General features: G+C 45.0%; 1 protein-coding gene across 1 annotated transcript; it reads left to right on the top strand.

The window, feature by feature from the left end:
- On the top strand, nucleotides 1–24,554 carry SLC22A4 (solute carrier family 22 member 4). The gene is made up of 10 exons (XM_056502454.1): nucleotides 1–488; nucleotides 6,570–6,673; nucleotides 8,312–8,466; nucleotides 12,039–12,210; nucleotides 14,105–14,231; nucleotides 16,193–16,293; nucleotides 17,269–17,483; nucleotides 18,149–18,331; nucleotides 20,766–20,901; nucleotides 22,136–24,554. The coding sequence occupies exons 1-10, from the start codon at nucleotides 96–98 to the stop codon at nucleotides 22,209–22,211; spliced, it is 1,662 nt and encodes a 553-aa protein (XP_056358429.1). The 5' UTR covers nucleotides 1–95; the 3' UTR covers nucleotides 22,212–24,554.
- The last annotated feature ends 1,342 nt before the right edge of the window (nucleotides 24,555–25,896 follow it).

Raw genomic sequence — 25,896 nt, forward strand, 5'->3', positions numbered from 1 at the left:
CCCGCGGGGGCCGGGCCGGGCGGGGGCGGAGCCGCCCGCACCGCGACCGCGGAACGCGCGGCTCCGCGGGAGACCCCCGGAGCTCCGCGCTCGTCATGCGTGACTACGATGAGGCCACCGCCTTCCTGGGCGAATGGGGACGCTTCCAGCGCCTCGTCTTCTTTCTGCTCAGCGCCAGCATCATTCCCAATGGCTTCAATGGGATGTCGGTCGTGTTTCTGGCCGGCACGCCCGAGCACCGGTGCGTCGTGCCCCGCGGGGCCAACCTGAGCGGCGAGTGGCGCAACGCCAGCATCCCGCTGGAGCTGCGGGGCGGGCAGGAGGCGCCGAGCCGCTGCCGCCGCTACCGCCTGGCCGCGCTCGCCAACTTCTCGGCGCTGGGGCTGCGACCCGGCTCCGACGTGGAGCTGGAGGCGCTGGAGCAGGAGCCGTGCCTGGACGGCTGGGAGTACAGCCGCGATGTCTATCACTCCACCATCGTCACCGAGGTGCGCGGGAGCGGTGACACCCCTACCCCGGGCCGTGCCGGGGCCGGGGCTGTCATTCTGTCTGGGGAAGGGCGAACAGGGAGCAGGAACCATGGGGTGAAGTGCCAGTGGGAAGGGGTCCGGGTGGGCACGATGCTGCGAGGAGCGGGAGGGATGCGAGAGGTAAAGGCTGACGAAGGAGCCGCGCGCCCTCCCCGTTCCATCTGTGTTTTCCAGGCTGTTTTACTCCAAGACAGGTTTGTGTGGAGGGGGAGTCAGAGGCTGAAAATTGAAGCCCGGTGGTTTCCTCCTGCCACACGCTGACCATTCCGGTAAATTTTCTGTGTAACGGAATTGCTTGTCCTCAGTGTAGCGTTGCATGGGGACATGGACACGTTCAGGTAAACACTCACCCAGCCTGTCTGGGGCTAGAGCAGAGCGGACCCTCGTTGGCCTCGCTCCCTGGAATGCCAGTGGCTCCCTTGGCCGTCAGCGCTGCAGTTGGTGGGAGGCAGGTGCCGTGGTCAGTCCTGCGGGAACCTGACCTGGCTGCAGCCAGGCTGTCCGCTTGGTTTGCAGTGGCATCATTTGTACAGAGCTTTGTCGTGTGGGAGCATCAGCGGTGCCGGCGATGTCAGCACTCGTTTGGGTCTTCTGGCCGTGCCGTGATGCGGTGGCAGGAACGTGCTATTCTGTAGGGCTGCCACGGAGCGTGGAGCTCCGTTAGAGAAGGAAAATGATTCCTCTGAAACTGCAGGAGTGGTGGTGCTGTTCTTCGTTATGTAAGGGTTTTAGGGAATACCAGGCTCACCCTCATGCCAGGCAATGGCGACTGGCAGGCTCCGTGGTCCTGCAGCCGCGCGTGCCCCGGGCAGCCAAGGGCCACCGTCCCCATGCACTGCTGGCTCGGCGTGCGTGAGAGGGAATGGGTGTGGAGCCTCACGAGTCCCTGTGACTCAGCAGCAGCATCTGCCACCAAAAAACATCGAGGGATGGCACAGCCAGGAAAGGTTTTGATGATGAGGCAAGGAGTCTGTGCCCTGAGGACACAGGAGGAGGGTCTGTGCTGGGAGTGTGCAGACACAGCTCAGCCACATGCAGGCAGGCAGGGTGTGGGCAGGAGCTGTCAGCCTCCTGTCACCTGTTCAAAGGGAAGTCGCTGGCACACGTGACTCTTCCTATTTGTCCTGGCACTCGTACCCAGGTGCTGGAGATCCCTCATAATATCAAATCTAGGCAGGGGTTCATGGGAAGCTTGCCCTGCTCCTGGCCATGGGTGAACTGAAGCAGGAGCCTGGCTGCTGCCCTCATAACCCACAGGCTGGCACAGCTGCATGGCAGGTGCCTGGTGACCACCACTGGCACAGACAATGCCACTCTCGCTGCCAGACAGAGGCCAGTTCATCCTGGTGTAATTTCTGTTTTGGAGTCAATTTTCTGTTTTGTAATTTCTGATTATAATTTCTGTTTTGTTCTGGGAGAGGCAGTAAATGAAGCAAAAGGGGGAGAAATGTGATCCTTCTTAAGGAACAGTAAATAATTTATGTTGGCAGATGCCAAACAAGCATTCTGTGCAGGATTCAGATGGGACATAGCAGTGGGGTTTGCCACGGGGCCTGGGGCGTGCCAGAGAGGCAATAGTACATTCAGAGATGGAAACCAAGTGCCAGGTTCCCATCTGTAAGCCAGATGGAAAAGAAGGTTACTTGTTTTGTTTCAAAATTGTCATGGACATTTAGAAAAAAATCAGAATTTGGTTTCAAAACAAGGAAAACAGGCACTGATTAAATGCTGGATAGAGGCAGTTTAGACAAATTTGAGATGCTTATTTTTGTACCCAACATTTTTCTCTGTATTAGGAAAGACAAGCCAGGACATGCCATCAGAAGAGCTTAGTGAAGAAACAGCTTCAGTTCAAGAACTCAGTTGAAGAACAGAACTTGATGGTACAGGATTAAGTGCTGGAGACCTCACTTGATTCGTTCAGTCACATTAAATCCTGTTATTAGTGCTGCTTGAAGGGAAGTGGAAGATGCCAGCTCAGCACCTGTGTTGCTTGGTCTGTGAGGACATGCTAAATACTGGGAACAGAATCCCAGACTGAGTCATTTTCATGGTCTTAAAATGGAGATGATGGGGAAAAGTGAATGTGTGCACAGGTGATCTTTGGGCCAGGGTGATGTAAGAAAGGGGCTGTAAGTGCAATGGTGAGCAAGTGGAAATGTGAATCATTGTGGGGTCAAGAGTGATCCCTTCGCTAAGATGAAGGGGCTGCAGGGTTTCCTTTTCCTATTGGCAGGCTCATGGGGGCTGTTACACTGGTATTCTTTTCTGGAACTTAATCTACTTTTCTTTTATTTCCAGATAATGATGCTCAGATCAAACATGAATTAGAGGCTCAAGGACAAGCACTGATTTTGCCCTTAGGAGTAGGCATTAGGATCCAGTTGGTCTCCTGAGCCAGGCTGGCACCCAGCACTGCTCCCTGGGGACACACTGAGCTGCTCTCCCCCACTGGGGCATGGCATGTCCAGACACCACTTTGAGGCCCCTGCAAAGGGCAGGGTGAGTGCCAGAGGCTCTGCTGGGGCTACTGGTCTGTCACCTGTGTCATCCTGCTCAGTCCCTGTCCCAGCCCTGGCACTGATGTTAGTGGAGGCAGAAACCAGAAGCTTTTGGGACTGGCAGAGGGAAGAGACTGGACAGGAATTGCCATAGTTTGAAGGTATCTGAAGGTCTTTTCTGTTCTGTTCTGTTCTGGCTTTTTCCATCAGTGGAGAGCAGCCCTGCCCAGCCCTGGAAGCCCACCCTGTGCTCAGGCATAGAGGTGCTTGTGCTTGTCACTTGTGCACCGAGCAGACCTGATCTCATTGCTGGACCTGGTTCACAGGGAGCACGATGGGGCCATCTGTGAATAATTAACACTTCTTGAGTTATTCATCATCAGCTTTATTCTTGGAAACAAGTTCAGATTTTCCCTGGTTTGCAGCCCCACCCATTTACACAAGGCTCCACTAGTGTTTTCTCCTCTGATGTGAATGGGTTGTACCCAGGATGTTAATTAGTGATTTCTAATTGGCAGGGGGGATGCTTTGGGTAATCAGGGCATCTTCTCCAGAAATGTCAGTGTTTCAGAAAGCTCATCCATCTATAGTGTTCCTACTAGCACCACCTAGCAGAATTGGCTCTTCCAGTAGCTGGGAGCTTGTTGGAAAGGGTTGTAGGGATTTGATGGGAATAAAGTGATTCAGTAACAGTGCTCATGAGCAGCTCCTATTCCTAGCATTCAGAGGCTTTGCTTGGGATCTTACATGAACTTTGTTCCCCAGTCTGCTTTGCCAGGGACATTACAGAGTTACTTATTTTCTGGTTAATGTATAATTAGCCCAGTAGAGAGAGTTTGGAAGTCCTAGCTGTAGGCAGTCCAGCTGTGGCTGGGCTGTAGCTCCTGTGGCCGTGGTGTGCTTGGTGCTGTCTGTGATGGATGTAGCCTCTGAGGAAGGGGTCAAACAAGCTGCATTTCACTTTTCCCTCTACACTGAAGCACTAGTGAAGCCTTACCATGTTGATATGTGGTTGATCCTTGTGCAGGACCATGGCATGAGCCTCAGTCAGAGGGGATGGGAGGCTGGAATTTTGGAGATGAGGTGTAGCTGTAGAGTAGGGATGTATTGTTTAGGTACCATGTGATATTTGAGCTAAAATAGGTGGATTGTTCACTCAGCAGCTTCAGGTATACTTAAAGTCAGATGGATTTGATATGTTTTTGTGTTTTCTGCTCAAATGCAGTGAGTTCCTGTAAACAGTAACCCCTCTTTGGAGAGCCAGCTGCTGTATGCTGATGCTGTTTACACATCCCCCAAATATGAAAGACTTGACCCTGTGAGAACAGGTCAAGTTCTTTCAGATTCACCCAAACTCAAAAACTCACCCAGTGAATTTTTGCTGGGTGTGCAGTATGTTGTGGGAGAAAATGAAGTGAACATGTGGATAGGAGACATTTGGCACCAAGGAGATAATGCAGTTTCATGGGCAAGTTATTATTTACCTGGGTTTATCTTACAGCCAAAGTGCCTTTTGCACCATGGAGACATTTTGAAAACACTGATCCTTAACCTCGAGCAACTCAAGTCTGAAGGTCCAGGAGCAGGTGCTGTGCTAGTGGCCCCAGAGCAGGGTGCTCAGCACCCAGATAATTGCAATAGTTTGGATGAGCTGCACATTCTGCCATGCTGTTGGTCAACAGTTTTCCAGCGTGGGGAAGGGAAGGCACAGCAGGATGTGGTAAAGACCACTGCAGTGTACTTTGAATGCCATGGTTTTTGTAGATGAATTTTGTTTGGTGTAAATATTGGACTTGATTTCTACTGACCTTCTTCACAGAAATCTGTTTTCTTTCACAGGTGAACCAGATTCCTTCATCTGTTTTTCACAACTAGCATCCTTGAACGTTCCAGAGCCCCACTGACCCACATGCTAACCTCCACCTTCTCAAAACATGTGCAGAGAAGTGCAGATGTGTGCCCAGACAGGCCCACACTTCACCACCTCTCCCTTCCCAGCAGGGACAAGAAAATACCTTATAGAAAATTCTCCCAGAGGGGTTCTTTTAAAATCTTAATCAGATTTAAGTCTTGGAGGCACATTTTAGTCCACAAGTCTCCTTGTTCCTGCACTGAAGATGTGTGTTCCTCGGGAAGAGGCATGGGCTGTGTTTTTAACCTCAACTTTTTTTGTTGTATAGCTGGTGTTACTTTGCAGGCTGGGCAAAGGGCAGAAGTACTTGACTCCCCTCTGTTGGCAGCATACTTCTGTTTTGTCTGAAAATAGGCATTAATTGCATCTCTTTCCTAAATTACAGTCCAAAGCAAACTGCATCAAACCACACCACCTTCCTGCATGTTTTGGAGTTTGCCTGCCTGTTCTGCAGCAGCAGTGAAACTCATCCACCAATCCACTAGTGTTTTGTTTTTGGCAGGGCTTGTGGTGCCATCAGACAGCACCTGAGTGTCTCTGTAACACTAGAGTTGCTCCTTGTTGCCTGCAGCTGGGTGAGGAGTCTGAGCAGCTCTGATGGCAGGTTTCTGCTCCATCACCAAGCCTTTGCCTGTGCCTGGCCCATCCATTCTCTGAGCAGAGGGTGACTGCTGTGCGGGCGATGACCTCGCTAGCATAGCTAATTATTAAAATTATGCCATACTTTAATCTGTGATCTAACTAGCTTACCATTGTGGTAGAATTATCTGATCTGAGAATGACATGTTTGAAGCCTCTCCCTAAGTACTCCTGGCCTTAGCCAGGAGATTAGTCATCAGAAAGGGAACAAACCTTGGCAGAGCGGTGCACAGAGGCTCATGATTCCATTTAAATTTTTGTAAACCTTGTCTGAGATTATGAGTAGTTTTAGGTGGAACTTTCCACACTGGCTCCTGTCCTAAGTCTGCAGCCCCAGCCAGCTGCAGTCGTGAGGCTGTGAGTGATGGGTGGCAAGTCATTGGTGCAGGTTATAGGGTGGAATGGAATTTGGTAACATGTCAGTGCAAGAAAAGAGATTTCATTCTGTGCATCTTCTTACATGTGTTTTGTCAGCCCCAGAAGTTACAGAGATGCAGCAGGTTTTGTGCTGGCAGAGGTAAACTGGAAGTTGTCCTTAGCTGGGGTGGTTCTTTACCCTTCTCCATTGCTCTGGTTCACTGGTGGAAATATCTGGACCATGGGGAGCCAGGTCCAGGGGTCTGGTGGGTACATGATGGGAGGATTGCACTGGAAACAGGTCCAGGGCAGCCTCTGAGCTGCACACACGGGCTCCCATCAGGTTTGGCATTGCTGGCTGCTCACCCCCTTCAGAGGTAATGGGGCTGTATCAGCTGCTGCTGTTTTGGCCTCATAGAGCTGCCTGGGGAGGCAATCACTTACCCTTCTTTTTCCTGTGCTTTAAGCAGAGTGTTCAAACAGTGACCTTGACCAAGAAAATTGTGCCAGTATGGGGAAACAGAATTCCATTGCAGGGAAATGTGTGTGTCTCCAACCAGCAGCCCCTGTGCTGGACAAGGCTGGGTGCAGCATTGTGGCTGTATCTGAGCACAGGCTTTTCTCTTGCAGTGGAACCTGGTGTGTGAGGACGACTGGAAAGCCCCACTGACCACCTCCCTCTTCTTTGTGGGGGTCCTCATCGGCTCCTTCATCTCGGGGCAGCTCTCAGACAGGTAATGCCATGGGCACAGCACGGCAGACCTGGGGCATTTGTTTTTGAGAGACAAAAGAGTGAAATCTCCAGTACTCTGAATTCTGATCAAAATTAGGTAACTGGCCTGGCTTCTTCACAAATCCCATCGTGGTCTACCCCAGGTGAAGGATTTCTGTCTCTTGGGCACATCAGAGCCCAGAGACTGATCTCCACAAGGAGCCCATGTGGCTGCTTTGCAGGATGATGTAGTGGGTTTCCCTTCACAACTCACTTCCCATTTGTTTCACAGCTCACTTCCCATTTGTTTCTTTATCCAGCCTTTTTAGTAGTTTAAAAGATGCTGTGTTTTGTTGCACATTAACTGATAATCCCTTGTCAGAGCTGCAAGATAGAAACTTGCCCTTTGAATGGCATCTCTGCATAGGAGAGATGGTTTGGTGGAAATAGAGTAAGGACATATGAGAGGAAGGAAAAAAAGATAACCTCAAAATTATAGCAATTGTCATAGCATCTCACTAAGTAGATATAAATGCAAAAAAAAAACATTACAGGCATTTGGTAATTGTCTCAGCAGTGTTGAGGTTTTGGCCTTACAAATGTTGCACGCAGAATATACATTCCCCCCACACAGCCCTCAGCCCCATCTCCATACTCACATGGTGGGATCTGTGATCCTCCTTTGACTGCTGTCTGGGAATGAAGTTGTCATAAGGTAGCAGTGTTCCTCTGGGTGCTTAGTGGAGGGGTTTCAAAACTCATTGGAAGTCTTAATCCAAAAGCCTTCAGCATTAAATTCCATGTGATCTGAATTTAATCGTCTGACTCCTACCCCAGGCAGAAGTCAGTTGGTGTTACTGTTTGAAAGGGAGATGAGATAATCACTAAATCCTAGTGCTGCCATTTGCCCAGTGGGAGCATTTGAGGAAGTGTGTGTGCCCTGCTGCCTGTGGCAGCACAGCTACTGAGAGCCCCCCTTGTGCCTTCTTGCATTGCCTTGGGGATTATTTGGGGGTTTTGTCAGTAAAGGGTTATGGTCTGAGCCTATAGCTAAGCAGTTTCCCCATGACTGCTCCAGAAGCCTTTCCCAAGTGAAGGGTTGCTGCAGGCAGCAGGCAATGCAGCCCATGCAGCATCTGTGCCCACAGGTATGAAAACCTGTATGTGAGCTTGTCCTGCCTCTCCAGCACAATGTGGCATGTAATCCTAATGCAGAGAAGCAGGTGAGAGAAAGGGTGTAATATGTTCGGCAACTCAGACTGAAACCAGTTGATAAAGCTATTTAGCACATTCAAAGCACAATGGTGTTGCAAAGTATAGATGCCAGTAGCCTAAAACCCATCATTTCCTAACTTTCATGTGTGTAGCTTGCAGTTTGCATGTGTCTCCCTATTTTATTGCCTAATCTTCTTAATCTCTGTCTAGTGGCTCTCTGAAGTTTCTGCTCATAACCTTTCTTTCTGTTGGTCTCATGGGTCCTGGAAATTTTAATATTTTTTAGTGGATATGAAAATAATCAAATTCTTTAGGATGAACAGAACTTCAGGTTGTGCTAAGATGCATCACTTGGGATTGGATATTTGTTCTCCCCTGTACCCTCTTACATAGCCCCCACCACAAATACATGCTGTTTCAATAATAATCTTTTTCTTCACCAAAGGTTTGGCAGGAAGAATATCCTTTTTTTGACAATGGCGGTGCAGACTGGTTTCAGCTTCCTGCAGATCTTTTCCACCAGCTGGGAGATGTTCACAGTGCTCTTTCTCATTGTGGGGATGGGACAGATCTCTAACTACGTGGTGGCCTTCATTTTGGGTATGAATATGTTTGCATTAGATTAAATGTTTGCTTAATATGATGTTACTTTTTCCCCTCTGAACCTGGATCATTTAATTGGGCAGTGGTAAATCTTCACTAGGTAAAATTCCTACTTTAGGCCAGTATGAATTTCTTTTGCTCTGCAACTGTTCAATCCTGTACTTTCTGTAGGTTTAAAAAAAAAAAAGGAGAGAGCAGGAAGAGTATAAATCAATATCCATTTCATTCCTCTTTGGAGAAGACATTCAAGGCAGCGTTCAGGGTTTAGCAGCAGCAGGTCTGAGATAGAGATGGCATTTGTGTTCATCTCTGCCTCCCTGTGCACCCTTTGCAGAGAGGTCAGTGCATACCTGAGTGTAAAGCCTTGGAGCAAACCAGCAATTTCCAGGCACAGGGAGTGTCAGGGGGACCAGAGCAGAGGAGCTGGGTGGCTGCCAAAGCCCCATTAGCCATAAAGTCATTGCTCTCAGTGTTGAGATCAGTGATAAAGTCCTAAATTTTGGAAGGTAAGGTTTGCTTTCTTTTCTATGGGGAGTGTAGGGAAGAAGACACAGCAGCTGCATGGCTACAGTTGCTGCCTAGGGACCCTGCAGGGAGCAAGGGACTCTATGGGAAAAGGGGTCCCACAGAGGCTCCCACTGGACATGGGGGTTTCAGGAAAGGCAACTTCATGGGCAAATTATGGCAATGAGTAATGCAGGTCTCAGGGGGGAAACTGGGATTTGCAAGCACTGTCTTTAAAGTGTGTACATATATATTTATGGTCATTTTTAAACCCCTGGTGTCAGCATTACAATTTGTAGATTGTAATGTGAGCTAGATTAAAACTGCACATGACTAGTAAATGCTGGTCTTTCCTACCTCATGAGGTTTGATGGGGAAAAAATAGTTCAGAAGAGCATAATATGAAGTCAGTGTTATTAAGAAGATATAGCATTGTGTCCCCAGCCAGTGACAAGTCACTGCTGCCTGTGGTGCAGGGAGGATTAAGGTCAAGCTGTCAGCAGGGAGATGCCTTGTTGTCATCATCATTGTAACTGCTCCTGCCATTGCTGTCACCGTTGCCACTGTCCTGGTAGTTTAATTCTCGTGTGGAGCTGATGGAGCAGGAGCAAATGCCTGCCATGGGAAGACTGGGAGGTACAGCACTGGGTAAAGCTGAAAACCCTTGTGGAAGCACATGGGTGTTGTGTAGCACAGAGGTGCAGGTTCTGATCAGGCAGAAATTTAGCTCCCAGCTCCCCTGGGAATGTGGGGCACAGCTGGATATGAATTGGGATGCTGTCTTGGTGCTCAGTGGAAGCAAAGCTGGAAAGGAGAGCCAGGAACATCCCACTGGGCAAATGGTCCTATTGTTGGGAGAGGGGACTGGGTCTCCCCTGTTATCATTAGGCTTGTTTAATTGGTTAGCTGTTGTTTGCTGGCCCCTGCCCCATTGTGTTGTCTCTTCTGCCACCCTCTCCTCTGTAGAGTTGTCACAGCAGCATTGGCTCCCAGGGAGAAGAGAGGCAGATTCCTGGGGCACCTGCCAACAGTGCTGGCCATTCCCCAGCAGCCTTGATGCTGGTTCTAAGGGCAGGACTAATCTAAACTAACTTAGACCTTAGCTTCCTCATTTGAGTGAGCTGTCAGCTGACCATCGTGGGTAAGGAGGGAGGTACTTAGAGAGGGTGGTCCACCCCACCCTACACTCCATAGCCAGCAAGTCCCCATAAGCACTGTGACTTCTGCCTGTGGCAAGGCAAACCCAGGAGCTTCCAGGAAGCTGCACATGATAGAGGTACTGAATAGGAGAATATACCTATAAAAAGAAAAGTAACTCCTTAAGAAAGCCCATGCTGATTACAGGATGTGCTGGAAATGCTCCCCTTGTTTCATCCAAGAGCAGGCAGGGCTGACCTGTGCTTTGGAGGGGAGCAGAGGCACTAGCACCTGTAAAGGTCCCACTGACCCTGGCTGTGCTGCAGCCCTGGCACCCTCCATCCCCAAGTGCAGTGGTTTCTTCCAAGTTCAGCGCAGGTTTCTCTTGACATTCAAACTTTCAATATCCAAACCCCTATTGCCTCCCCATGTGTAGCTCAGACCCTGTTTCAGCATCCTTAGCCACCCAGGCTCATGCTGCCCTTTGCACTATTGCCCACCTTCATGGAAATAGTTCCTTCCTGAGCTGTTGGTGAACTGCTGTAGTCAATGTTAGGGTTTTTTCAACCACATGCTGTGAATTTTTTCTCTTAGCTTTAGTTCTCTGTTGTTCTCTGTGCTTAAAACTGTTGTGTTCAGGTTCTGGGACTGTAAAACACTACTAAGGTTTGAGAAGGTATGTTGGTATTGTCCAATAACTGTTGCTCCATGGCTTGGAGAATGAGGGAAGAGGAGAGGCAGGAGAGACCTCATCTCATACTGGCATTGAACTGACAAAAACTATAATGTAACATTTAACAGGCTAAAACCAATGTTTCAAGTATCAGACCTCTCCCAAGAAAGTCCCTCTAAAGAAGAGCAAGTCAAGAGGAAGATGGTATCATTTATTCCCACACACTCATTTTAGCCAGCAAATTCTTATTTTCAGGTTTTTTTTTACTGTGACTTTATTTAGTTACTCCAGGTTTCTGAAATGAGAATTCATGTAACTGTCAAATAGGGTTTTCCAGTCTTGGGTATTTTTTCCCATCTTCTCTGCAATAATAAATGTTGAAGTTCTTGCCATGATACACAGCCCAAGTACACTCTCCACACTTTGTAGCTCTCCTGTTTGCTTAGTGTCATTTGTGTTTTAATTGAGCCCAGATTAAACTCTGGCAGTTAATGGACCTTGCAGTGCTCCTAGTGTGAAGGAGAGCTCTGTAGACTGGGAGCTGAGAACTCAAAGAGAAGTGAGGTGGACCTGAGGGCTTCACTGGATTCTATTAAGCAGTGGCTGGCTGGTTTATTGTAAAAGAATTTAGGTGCTGTTGAAGGCTTAGAACTGTCTCAGCTTCTATTACTCAATATTAGGTTGTTGCATGGTGCAATGGCTGCAGGATGCTTTCCCTGACTGCTGCCTGGCTACTGGAATAGTAACATTACTAGAGGATGGCATCTTCCCTGGTTCTGTAATTCAGCCCATGATGTGCTGATCCAACATTCCAAACTTTCTTCTGTTCCAAAAAATAGGTGGGAAATTTGTTTCCACCTCACCTCACTGTAAATTCACATCATTCTCTCCCATGTCAGTCTGCTGTGCTCAGACCTTTGTTCTTCCAGAAGTGCTCAGCAGTTAAATCTGGATGGGTTAAGTTAGAGAGCAGGATGTGTTCTAGGTGAGCATGTGGGGAAGGCTCCTGGAAGTCTGCCTGTCCATATCTGTGTCTGCCAGTGCATTAATCAAAGCAAACAGAAGTAGCTTCTTTATCTGAAGGTTCCAAATACTCCCAGCAGCTTTTCTGTAAAGGCGGGTCTGTGCTGTGCTGCTCAATTCTAAGATTGTTTAGCTTTTTTTTTTTTTGTTGTTTGTAAATGCAATAAAGTATTTAGTTATGCTTGAAAACAAAGAGTTAAAATGCTAATCCAACCTCCCTTGTTTTAAACAGGCACAGAAATTCTTGGCAAATCAGTTCGTATTCTATTCTCTACATTAGGAGTTTGCATATTTTTTGCAATTGGCTACATGTTGCTGCCACTGTTTGCTTACTTCATCAGAGACTGGCGGATGCTGCTGCTGGCGCTCACTGTCCCGGGGCTGTTCTGCATCCCACTCTGGTGGTGAGTCCATGCCAAGGCCACCCTTCCCACCTCCCCTCCCGCCTGATGCTCTCTGTGCTGGGTGCTGGGTAATGGCAGAGGGTCAGGGAGGAGGGACACTCTTCTGTTCACCGTGTGAGAAGGCTTTGCCTTGAGGGCACATTTTTTGTTTGGGTTTTTCTTGCCAATCTTAAGTCGGCTACTGCCTAGAGATGCTGTCTGTATACTTGAAGCCCTGCTCTTTTTAGCTGGACAGAAGCACTGGACAGAAGAAGGGCAGATAGCCCTGTTGGGTTGCTGCCTTGGGCATCTGCTCTTTTCTGAAGGGACAAGTGTTTGAAAATAGGAGAGGAAAAGCAAGGCATCACTCACACTCTTAAAATAAAGATAATTCATAACAGGAAGAGTTCTTTCATATTATTCAGGGAACTCCTTTTTTTTTTTGATATCTTGAAAAAGTTATATCTGTGAGTGAGCAACTGGCATCTTTATAACAGTTAAGTGATTTGAACATACTCTTCTATAGTCTAAAAGACCTCCTGAATGTCCCAGTCTTGTTACAAGTATCTGCTGATGGTTTGTTAGTTGGGTTTTTTTTTTTAAATTAGACTTCAAACCAAACCTTTAAAATGGTTTTCAGCTCCACTTCTGCTCTCATTGGATTTTAAAGACAGTCTGATTCTGTTTAAGGGTAAGTTTGCTTATTTCACTTGAAGTATTTCAAACTCCATCACAGCAGCATTTCCCTCTGCACCAAGCAGCTGTTTTCTGGAGAGGCTGGTTTTGGGAGCCTCTCAGATGTCTGCTATAGAAGACACACTGTGAGGCACAGAACATTTGTCCCCAAGGCATGGCTTCAGAGTCCTGCTTTGAAATTTATGGGCTGGGAATTCCCAGGCCTTTTAAAAAACTTTTAAGAGCTTAAGCTTAAAAATGCCAAAAACTTCCTGTGGGCACTTTGTCTGGGGCCTGTGTGGGGGTAGATGCACTGGCAAAGCTGTGCCAAGGCAGGTTGGTGTTAGCTGGCATGCTGGCATGTGGACCCACTGCTTCCACGGGCCATGTGGCTTGCACATCCCTTTGCTCTGTACCATTCTTGCTCTTTTCCCTTCCAAATTCTCCAGGTTTCCTTCATTATCTCTGCAGTCTCAAGAGCCTCAGCTTTCCCAGTAAGAAGAGCAGTGGAGGCAGTTCATCTTACAGAAAGTCCCATTAGAGATTAATGATCAGATCAGATGTTTGTAATTATTTGCCTGGCTTTGAGTCAGTCTTTAGGCTTCATCAGAAAAGGAGTGTCTGATCTGCTTTTCTCCAAGGAGAGGAAAAAGTGCTGCTGGCTAAAGGGAGAAAGATAGTATCTGTTAAGGCCAAAGGATTTAGTTAAGGAAAGCTAAAGTTTTCTGTCCTGTATTTGGTGTTAATTCATTCAACATGTACCTGTAATTGATTACAAAATGTCATCAACTCTGCAAGGGGACACTGCCCCTGCTCTCTGCCTGGGAGAATCTGCCTCAGAGCTGTGGTAACATGGTGAGATTTGTATATAAGATTCCTATGACACAGACCTTTAAATACACACTGTGCATATTTAAAGCATTTCTACATTGTGTGCAGTTTCCTGAGAATTTTTTTTATTCACACTGGCTAAGCTACCCCCATCCTTTCTGTCTGTCTGGTGACACCTGGTGGACATCAATTATTCCTTAGAAAACAACCACTGAGGACAAAGTATCTACTTTAGCATGAGAATAGGTCCCATATGTTTGAATTACATTGCCTACATGCTTCTGTGCTGGCTGTCTCCCGCTGCAATCAATCTGTGAGAACTGAGTGTAACTCATAGGCACAATAAATATGTTATTTATAACTTGTTGCTTTTGGGAAAACATTGAGTCTTTTATTCTGAAACTTACAGGATCATTCCTGAGTCTCCTCGGTGGCTGATCTCCCAGGGAAGATATAAAGAGGCAGAAGCTATTATCCAAAAGGCTGCAAAAATAAATGGCATTCCAGCCCCAACCGTGGTTTTCGATACTGCAGAGGTATGTTCCACACATCCTGGTACTTCACCTCGCTAGCACTTCCCCATTTGGCTGGTTGACTTGTTGGGAAATGCCAGCAAAGAACTAGTTTGCAGCAGCAGCTCTTGGGCTGGCAGTGACTGTTGGCCTGCGGTAAGTGCTGGGTTACTGAGATCAAAGTGAGAACACAGAGGGAGGTTTTATCTGTTTGCTTTTCACAGTAAAATTCTCTTCCTCAGCAGTGGTTTATTGTGGTTTTCAAAGCAAGGGTGACCCAGATTGCTTCATCCTTTGGGCACTGCAAAGACCCAAGTAAAATGTGTTTGTGCCCGTTTCAGTTTCATGCATTACCAGCGGTTTGCAGTTTAGCAACAGCCCTTTGCAGGGGGGCTGTGTGGGGAACCCTAAATAAGCACCCATATGAGCTGGGGCTGTGTGGAGCCTGAGGGACTCTTCAGGTTCCACAAACCAGCAAAAGCACCCGAGTGTTACAAGGGGACTTGAAAACCACGATGTGAGTGAAGACAGTGAAGAACATCAAGCTCTTCTTCAAAACTGTGGGTTTTTTCTGTATTTCATATCTGTTGGTTAAAAGAAAGAAGTCTAGTGCAAACCTGGCAGCCCAGCAAGCCAGGGAGCAGCACAGACACAGCGGGATGGTTCCTGTGCTCATCTCGCCCTCTACTGGCTCTGCCCTCACCGGACCTCCTCACAAAGAGGCACATTTTTCTTGTGCAAAGACACCTCCGGACTTGTGTCAGCAATGACCTTGTGTCTGTAGGTCGGATCTTCCTCTACTGCCTTACAAGTTACTGCCTTGTACTGCCGCCTGTGTTTTGTGTCTGTGTTTCTGATAGAGAAGAAAGCAAAGCACCCTGTGCTCCTCTGCAGTGTCTGCAAGACAAAGATGCTGCGAGTTACCCCTCCCCTGGGCAGGATCCATCACTTGGCTGTCACACTTATGTATTGGTTGAAGATCTCTTACCCAAGTGGAAGTTTTAATGTAAATTGAAGTGCATGCTCCAATTATGGGAAGCTCATTCTACACCAACCATGGAAAAGCACTTCCCTTACTTCACAGATCAGGCCTCAGATGTCTTTCAAACTGAGGATGAGTTTTTTGGATTGCAGCATTTTATCATTCCTGCATATTTTGTTAAAACAAGGAGACACTCACCTGCTTCATGGAAATTTTGTGTGCCAAAGTGTCCGTGCAAAAAAGCCTGAGGATGATGTCTGCATGCTAAGTCTTACATTGGAAGATAATTAACATTAATAGAAAGACTGATTGGAAACCATAATCTGTTCTAGGAAAGAGTATCTCCTGGATAGTCCTATAGGGAAAAGCAGGGTGGTTTATCCTTTGGGCCTGAGGGAAGCCTGGCCACAGGTTCTGGCTTTGCCCTAGCAAGAGCAAAGTGTGCAGGCAGAAAGGCACCCTAATACCACTCAGAAGATTCCTGCCTCAAGCTCAAAATAGACCCTTCATCTCCAGTCTGAAGTGGTGGATACTTCTATTATGTGCCCTGGCCACCTCACCAATCTCATCTGTTCTTCTCCCTGTCAGGGTGCTGGCAGGCAGGAAAACTGGGTGAATTCCTACATTCATTTCACATCACTTACGAAGATTTAAGAGTTGAATGGACAGTGCACAGAATGGACAGAAAAATGCCTCTGGTAATGAGGTTACTTCTGGAAGTACTGTGTGAGATCCTTGAGGAATGTGAACTCGTCTGTCTGGTCAGCGGATAATCCTTTCTAATTAATCATCGTGGTGCAGTGGAAGCTCCCATGAGTGCAGCTGGGTACAGAGACAAGCTCCACCTAAGGACTGTGCTTCCTGGTGCACAAGTGGCCCTTGGGCTGGCCAGTTATCCCCTGGTAGTTGTAACTTCGTAACTGCCCAGATTTTGGGTAGCAGAGGTTGTTATACTCTTAGGTGTGTGGGAATTTTTTTGGTTTTGTTTTCCTTTTTCCTTCAGATGCAGGATTCGAAGCCTCAGCAGCAGCAGAAGGCTATCCTTCTGGACCTATTTCGAACCCGAAACATTGCAACTATTACTATTATGTCATTACTTTTGTGGTAAGGAAATGTGTATTCCTAAAGTACCCAGGCAATAGAACAGTTTCTGATTTAAGGGCACATGCCACGGGCTTAGATAATAAGCCTGAGCCTCGGAGCCGTGCTGCAGTGGTCCTTGGCTGGTACATGGCCCTCAGTGTCCTCACACCCACACTGCATTAATACACAAGAATATAGAGACAGTAGCCTTGACTCAGATGTAAAATACTTAGAAAATTATATGTAACACCTTGTGTATTTTGACATAAGTTTGGTTGTTGTTTTTTTTTTAATGGTCCCATCTCTGCAATCTCTATTTGAAGAGAAATGTTCTTCTTGAAGCAAAGGCAGCAACTCAGTAACATAACAAGAGCCAGACCCATGGCCAGCATTTCTGTTCTGTTTCTATACTGTGCCCATCTCAGTGAGATCCTGGTCCTTGCCTGGGGCAGCCACAAGAAATGAGGACACAATAATGCCATATAGACAAACCAGAACTCTTTTCTGTCCATATTCCCCCCGGCAGAAAGGAACTGGCTAGCACATTTGGTAAGGCACTCCTGAGATTTGAAACCTGAACATCCAGCTCTCTGTGAAGATTAAATAAAGTACAACAGAACTGCTGAGGGTGGGAGATCCTGACACCAGCTACAAGTAGGAATGTAGTTGGCTTGGGAAGCTTGCAGGAGTTTCATTGTGTCGTTGAGTCCATTGCAGTGAAAAGCCTTTGTGAACAGCTGCCACAAAGCTTTTTACTTGGTGTAGTGTATGCAGGAAGGACAGAGAAATCTGAGGTGTCTTCAAGCTGCTGTGGATATGCTCACTGGATGGGATGACAGAATTAGAAAGAGGGGGTTGCCACTGAGACTTTTTTAAGCCACAATGCCTGTGGTGGTGCTTTGTGATATCCTGTTTTTGTAACAACATCTGAGGCAACGCTGGAGGCGTTCAGAGACTGCTGTTTCTGGAATAATTTGGTTTTATTGCTTTTCTCAGGTTTTTCACATCAGTTGGTTACTTTGGCCTGTCCCTCAGCACTCCAGACTGGCATGGAGATGCCTATGTCAACTGTTTCCTCTCGGCTGTTATTGAAGTTCCAGCTTATGTGATCGCCTGGCTTCTCCTCCGCTTCTTCCCACGGCGCTACTCCCTATCTGGCACCTTCTTTTTAGGGGGAAGTGTTGTCCTCTTCATTCAGTTGGTTCCTGCAGGTACAAAATTACATATGGGACTTAAGTATATGAAACATTCAAAATATGGTACTATGTAATAGTTCTGCAAAATTAATGGAAACCAGGATCAAATTTAGAATTTGAAGTCAAGGTTATGCTGATCCCTTGTAGGCTTAGGTTTTTGTTTTTTTTTTTTTCATTTGTATATGCTGAGTCACACTCAACTGTCATTTATTGTGTCAAATTACTGACCTTTATATAGTTCAGGGGGAAGCAGCTTCTAAAATGAAACCCAAAACTGTTCTGTGATTTATCTGATTGTGCTTCCAGACTACAAAACCTGCACCCAGATTCCACTGTGTGTAAATCTCTACAGGATTTTGTAAAAAAGGAGAGGGTTCAAGCTTGTAGTTTATTGCTGTGTAATCCAGAATTTTGTTCCATTTCAAGAATGCTGTTTTACTTGAAGACAACCAAAGTCTGAAAAATACAAAATAACTTGAGCATCTACATTATGATTAGTGGGGAGTTTGGAGTCATCTAGGGGTGGGATTAATACTTTGTATAACTAAAAAAACCTAAAGTGCCAACATCATGACCTTTTGGAAAAAATGCAGCAATACAGTCTTTTGGGTGCAAAAGTAATACAAGTAATAAGCACAGGGTATTGTTTATTCACCTTGATTTTGTTTTTTCTACTCCAGAACTTAACATCCTCTCTGTTGGACTGGTGATGCTTGGGAAGTTTGGCATCACAGCTGCATTTTCAATGCTCTATGTCTACAATGTGGAGTTGTACCCAACACTAGTGCGAAACATGGCAGTCGGAGCGACTTCCACGGCTTCCAGGCTGGGCAGCATCATTGCTCCTTACTTTGTTTACCTGGGTGAGATATCATTTTTCATGCCTTGCACCACAGAACTGCCCAGAGAAGTTGTCTGAGCTTCTGCAGTGCAGACTCAGCTTTAAGTACCTTCACTTGTTGTCTTTTCAGTTCCTTCTCTCAGCTTGGGTGTGAGTTCACTGTCACATATGGTAGAAATTAAGTGGAGTGTCCTGGGCTTCACAGAAGGATCAGGCACTTCATTCCTTTAGGTACCATTCATGTATCACTGAAGAGAGTAAGAGCTGGTCCAATACAATGATGACATTTAAAAATTGTGTAAGCAGAGTGGCTGAAATGATAATCACATCTTGGGATGCCAGTTAGTTAATTTCCCAGGAGAGTGTGGCAAGGTGTGGTCTTGCAAGTAAGGAAAGGTAGCAGTAGGAAATTCATTGCATGGTACTGTCCCTGTGCATCCTGAGATGGGTATGTTGGGAGATAATTCAGGTGGGAATCGAAACATTCCCAGGATTTGTGCTTTCTAAAGTAACAATGGAAAACATACAGGTTAAGTAGCATGAAGGTGTGTTTACTTGAAGAGATTTTTTAAATTTTTTTTTTTTAGTTTCTAAGCCAGTCACCTCAACATTAATTAATTTTGCTTTTTCTTATTGCTTAGTATTTCTGTAAGCAGAATTATTGATTTCCTCATAGGCTTTTTTGACATTCAATGCCATCACATTCTGACTGATGGACATATATTAACCGATGAATATTTTTTTGTTTGTTTTGTTTTTTGTTTTTTTTTTGTTTAATGCATAAAAATATTCCTCATGTTGCAGACAGGAAAGAGTGATAGAGGTTAGGGGACTAAGGGTGAAAGTATCTGTGGATACCTACTGTTCAGTTTGGAGTGCTCAATCTCCTCTTTATTTCAATCACACATGATTTATTTCCTTCTGCCATCACTGGACTCATGTCAACTCCCTCTGCCCCTAACAAGTCTTGCTTCCTGCTGAGATCTTTGATACAGCATGAACATGACTTTGCTGGCTCTGACAGACCATTGCTGGTGTACTGCTGAGGAGTTAGTGCTGATTCTCCCTTCCAGCATAGTGGAGAGGACATGACTATCTGTAACTAATCAGTGTTAGTTATGTTAATGCTCCTCTGCATTCCAGTGTGACTGGACCACACTGTGCCACAAATGATGGAAATACCTTGTTGTAGTTTCATACTTGTACAGTGCAAATGTAGAGTAAAAGGGTCAGCAGTACTGTGACTCTCCTTAAGGTCTTCAGTCTCCATTGCAGCACTAAGAGAGAAATGTAGACAAAATAACATTTTTACTGATTGTTTTTGTGGGTTTGTGGGTTTTTTTTCTCCCAGGTATCCATGGACTCAGTCTTTAAGAAATCTTGTTCCAGACATCATAATAGTTTCTTAAACCCTAAGAGGTTTAGGGAGAAATTTGTCAGCTGCTACTATTTGCTACAGCTAAATTAGGACCTTGCAGTTCATCCAGCTCAAAAACACAGAGGAGATCAGATCACTTCAGCTCTGGGAGACATATCCAGAGGTCCTCTCTTTAATCTGACTTTATTCCATACATTATAAAGCATATTGCTCTATCCCAGCTATAAAATAAAGCTGTGAATTCCACTTTGGTACTTGCTCTATCATCAATAATTTAACTCTTAGCTAGTCCCTTTTCTGAAAGACTTTCATTGCTGTGCTGTTGTGACTTGAAGATCTTGCATCCTGCCTAAACAGTTGTAGTGCCAGCTTGAGGCTGCTGGCAGAGGCTGCTGCTTTCAAGTTCAAAATAATTTTCTGAGTAGACTAAGGTCAGAGCCTCATGTGTGTCCTGGGAAGCCTGATGTTCTCTCCCTTTGCAGTAAGGAATGCATGAAAGCATTTCCCCATTAATGAGCTGTTGGTCTGTAACTGACCTGTTCAGCTGATTTAGTCTCTTCCCTTTTGCATCAGCCCAACAGGATACTTGACCTTAGGCAGTGATGAGTGCTTCATTGCTTACAAGAAATTTTATTCCCTCATATTGTATTATTTAACAGAGGATTTGGTACTTGATGGCAGTGTGGTACTGAAGGCTCCAGCAGAGCTATTGCCTTGCAAAGATGTTGATTATTCCAGTTGGAAAATATATTAAAAAAAACCAAACAACCCAAACAAACAAACAAAAAAAAGTACCCAAACTTTTAGTTGGTACACAAATGTGGGGGGTGGCATGAAATTATGGTAGGTGTGGCCATCCAAGAGCATATGTCAAAGCTTTAAAATTGAAAAGTCCCTTTGACTGCTGGCAGGCAATAGATGTAATTCAGCTTTGGATTCACCTTTGATATTGATGAATCTTTCAGCTAATTATTCAAAAAAAAATTCTGTATTATAGCTATGTCTGGAATATAAACTTTACATGTGGGTTTGTCAATTGTGGACATTATTACTGTTGGAATGTTCTGTGTTCTGCCAGGTGCCTATGACAGATTCCTACCATATATCTTGATGGGAAGCCTGACTGTGCTGATTGGGATCCTTACCCTGTTTCTCCCAGAGAGCTATGGCAATCCACTGCCCGAGAGCTTTGAGCAGATGCTGAAGGTGAAATGGTAAGGCAGCTTTCTTTCATCCCCATGCTTCACAGGAATTCAGAACACAGTCCCTTTTCACAATCAGGAAACATGTTTCTTCAGATCCACTGCAAAACTTCAAAGCTTTCAAAGTGCACTTCAGATTGTTTTCTTTTGGGTTATTAATTGGACAGATCATGACATCATAAAATTTCACCAGAATGTCTAAACCTGAGAGCTGATGTGTGCTGGAAAAGCAAGGCTGACCTTCATAGCACCTTGAGGCTGTTGCTTCAGATCTCTAGACACTTTCCATCCTATTATATCATTTAGTCTCCTTAACTCTTTATTTAAACTATTCCTTTAAACTATTTATTTAGTAGGATTATATGCATATCCTTCATTCTTCTAGTGTAATTTCTTTAGGTACTATTCTAAATTAAACATTTAGTAGGATTATATGCATTATGAGACCCTTCATTCTTCCAGTGTAAGTTCTTTAGATATTATCCTAAATTAAATGCAGGATTTCAACATTCCGGCCTCTTTCTGGGCAGCCAGAGACAGGCCAGGACAGATTTTCCTCTGGTTTATATGATTTAGCTGTAAGCAATGACAGTTCTCTTGTCCCACCAACATTGCTATTTAGGATACCCCAAGCAAACATTTCCACTCAGATCTATGCACATCCTCAACAGTGTGAGAAAAATTCTTAGAGCATTGGAGGGAAATTGAATTAACCAAAGAGCAGCTGTATAGCCACTATTCAGCTCAGTGAGACTGGTATTGGAACAGAATTTGCCCCTGTAAGCATAACAGTTTGAAAATCTAGAATTCCCTGCATCTAATTCCTGGTCAGTATAAGGAGATGTCATTATGCTTTCAAAATAAGAAAAATTCCTAGGCCAGGTTCCTTGAGAAAGGACATGTTGCTCTTTATCACAATTAGGGACATCTTACACGTCTCACCTGTGGCTTTTCAGCTTTGCAGTTGACAAACTGTAGCTAGAAATCCTAGAGTCAAACCAGATTCCCCTCAGAGGCTTCTTGCATCCACAGCCTGAAGTAACTGAGTTATAGTTGCTGAATGATGTTCAAGTTTCAAGCGTTGTTTGCTGCACTGCTGCTGCCATCCAGCAAGGCACACTGTACAGGGCATTGTATTTCATCTAATGTTTATATTAGCAGTGTAACATGGTTACTGTAGTGGTGCTTATAGGAAAGTGTCCGATGACACCCTGGAAAATGTTCTCAGTCTTTTACTTGCTTTCAGTTTCAGAAATGGGAAACAAGCCACTGGCAGTAGGAGTTCCAAGGAGAGTCCTAAAAGTCTGATAACACCTTTGTGAAGAATGACACACCTCTCAGAGAGGCTGAAAGAAGAACAAAATCATCTCAAAATGCATTTTCTACCAGAGGAAAATGAACAAAACCCAACAGCTACTGCACCATAGTTGTTATCCCCTGTGCTGCTGTCCTCAAATTACATAGTCTACTGATCAGATGCTGTCTACCTGTAGGACTATTAGTCTGTAATTCAGTGTCCTGTTTCCTGGGGTATGTTGGCAGACAGTTCCCATTTAGAAATGGAGGCCTGTCTGTGCTATACACAAGTAAGCTGGAAGTGAGCCTTAGAAATAATACAGCAATGACTCCAGGCAGTCAGGTACTTGATGAAAGCTGCTGAAAGGGGAAAAAAATAGCAAACGTGGTTTTTTTCTCACTTTTTGTGTTGACTGGAGGAAGGGGAGCTGGGTTTCTGCCTTTCAAACCTGAAAGAAAGATCCTGGCCTCCTTTGAAATCTGTGACCAAAGCCCATAGACTAAGTGGAGTCAGAATTCATTTGTAGCAGAGCATAGATTTCCCTGTAACAACAGGGGTTTTAAACATAACATCAGAGTGGCTTCAGATGTCACTTGCTTTTCCCAGGACCTGGGGATCCCCTATTTCCTGTAAAAGCTGCTGCTTTTTCATAAAGCCTGAGCCCACCCAAAACCCTCAGCTTTGTGAATCTTCAGTGTCTTTGGGGAAGGGGGAAATCTTGAGCACTGAGTAAGGACTATAATTTGCTGACTTTCTGGTGGGACACACCCACTTTCAACAGAAAAGTGAGCTGTAGCAAGTCCGTGATTCTGTCCTAACATGCCATGCAAGTTTTAGCTTTCAGGTTTTTCATTGTATATGGGCATAAGCACTTTTTTAGATCTCTTGGGGTGGTGTTTTTGGTTTTTTTTTCTTCTTCTCAAAGTATTTAATTCTCCTTTGAATATATACCACTTTGTTCTGCACCTTCAGAGGACACTTACTGCAGTTTGTAAAAGGTTTCACAAAACCTTTGTACAATTTACAAATTTAAAGGCGATTTGATGCTCACAAAAATTTGATTTTTGGTACTGGATATGTTCACCTATTAAAAATGCAAAAGGACTAATTTGGGACCACAGGGGTTTTTAAAAAAAAACAAAAAACCTGAACAACAACAAAAACAGTGTTTTGTTTTACAAATCCTACAGATTATGCATGTTTGGTCCTTTGGGGCTTTTTTAAGTTCAGAAAATCTATATTGGATGAAGACAAATGTTGAGCTCAGAGTTGTGCTACTACTGTTTTATGAACACTACATTGTTTGAAGAGGGTAATTCCTCTTATTTTTGTATTTATTGGCTGTATGTGCATTTCTTGGTCACTTAAAGTCTATCAGACCTGGTAAACTGATTTTTATCCTCCATAAATTCATCTTCTATAAGGGCCAACAAAAGCACAGTGTCTCATCTCTAATGTGTGAGTTCAGGGTAGGTTGTCTTGTGCTGGCTCTTGCATAAGCATGAGGCTCTCCCTGAAGTTCAAGCACAAATATTAAGCTTTATAACAAATGCAAGGAACTTGTGCAATTAACTCAAGATGCTTTGGGGAATGGAAATACTATTTTTAATTTCCTGCAGTTATGCTTTTTCCATAGATGTTACATGGCATGAGGGTGTCCTGTGACTCCTGATCTTATCCTTTTCAATCAATTTCTCTATTAACAGCAGTATTTAATCTTGTTTTTACTTTTACAGAGTTAATCTAAAGAAGTACTGTTTAGATGTAACTAAATTTCTCAATAAAGCCCTTTTTATCAGCATAGGACAGGTTTGAGGACTTGAGTTAAATATAGGTGGCCATATTTTTATGAAGATTGTTATTTTGAGACTTATGTGATTGTAGGCTTGGGTATTTCTAAAAGGTAAATATTTTTGTACTCTTGAACTTTTCAGTATCGTAAAACCTGTTTTTCCTTTTTTAAATAAGAAAAAGTACAGTGTTTTTTAAAATACTGTGTTTTAACCAGTCTCATTTTTCTTACTTAAACCATTGATCTCAAGCTTGTGTCACATTTTAATATTTTTTTGCAGCAGATTTAATAATCTTTCAGAGGAGTGAAATGTCTTTCTTAAAAGTGTGTGATGTTGTTATAAGGCCTTATGGAGTCTGAGCATTGTGGAAATGAGGCAAGCCCCAGCTGCACTGCTCTCACTGACGCAGGGGCCATCCTACTGTGCCTCATCTGTAACCTTGTCACTTTTACTGGGGTCTCTCTGTGCAAACTTTGATCCTCAGCTGACTTACTGGATCTGCTAATGCTGTAGTAATTGTCAGACATTGCCTTCTGTTTTCACTGTAATAAAAATGTGCACTGACATTGTTTCAACCTGCTTCCTGTGTGGATTCTATTCGAAGAACAAGTCTCTAAACTTAAACACTCAGTGCCAAGAATTTAAAATAAATAATTAATTAAATTTATTTAGTGTGGATCAGGCATGGAAAAAAATGGAAAGTGGAAAACGGAAAATGGAAAAAAATAAAAAAGTCCTTAAATAAGCTCTTTCACAAATTAAGTTCTTCCACACAGGAAGATTATGATGCTGTGGTACAGTTTTTCTGCCTTTCAGGTGCAAATCCCTGGAAGCTGACCCTGGCCAGGCTCAGGATAATTTTGTGATTGAACTCCTTCTATGTCATTCATTTATCACCTTTGAGGTCTTTTTACAGCTGTGTGATTCTAACCCGGGATAAAATATTATTTTAAATACAAGTGTTAAAAAAAATGCTGCAAAAAGTACACTATTTTTTTTTTCATCAGTTAGAGGTAGGAAAAAAATCAGCCATAAAAAGCCACTTGAAAATGTGAAATTAGCCTTATGATGAGCAAGACCAAATTTCTGCAGTGATACAATTCAGCTTTTGAACTGACGTCTGCAGGACTCTTTGAACTTCCTGACAGTGCCACTAGGTACTGAACTGGGATTTTGGGCCTAAGATTAGAATGCTATTTATTAAATTTATTATTTGTCAAGCATGTAGTACACATTGCCTGAGAAAATAGTGGCAGGGTCAGGAAAGCTTTTCTACAGCTTTAGCTGAGCCTGCTGAAGGGACAATGGCAGCTGTGGGAAGGTGCCAGAGAGTGAAGTGAGGAACCCTTTAACTGCCCTGCTTTGGTGAGCAGAACAACCGTGAAGGCTCCTGGCTCGTACACGGCACTGACCCCAAGCAAGGTTTTAGCGAAGAACCTCAGGCAGGTTCACACGTGTGGCTCGGAGGCTGCAGGGAGCCCGATTGTCCCTCGGTGGGAATGGGCTGCCTGGGATGTGGTGGAGTCACTGTTCCTGGAGGGTTTTAAGGAATGACGGGACGTGGCACTCGGTGACATGATGTAAGTTACAAGGTGCTGTTCGGTCATATGTTGGACGCGATGATCTGCGAGGTCCTTCCCAACCTCGTTGACTATAATTCATCTCCACCCTGGTTTTTTAATTATTTCGGTAGTAAATACAAGGTCCGATGCCTGTATTAATGCCCGTTCCTGACCACAAGTCACGGAGGGCAGGGGAGCTGTGCCCCAGGCCTGGGAAGCGGCGCCAGGCCGGGGAGCGGCAGGCCCGGAGCGCCGAGGGCCGGGAGCAGCGGGCTCCGGGGCCATCTGCAGCCCGTGTGTGATACACAGCGACACCGACACTGACACCGACACCGCCCGGCTCCCGGCCGGGCCC

This window comes from Oenanthe melanoleuca, chromosome 13, assembly GCF_029582105.1.
Source record: "Oenanthe melanoleuca isolate GR-GAL-2019-014 chromosome 13, OMel1.0, whole genome shotgun sequence".
Lineage (NCBI taxonomy): Eukaryota > Metazoa > Chordata > Aves > Passeriformes > Muscicapidae > Oenanthe > Oenanthe melanoleuca.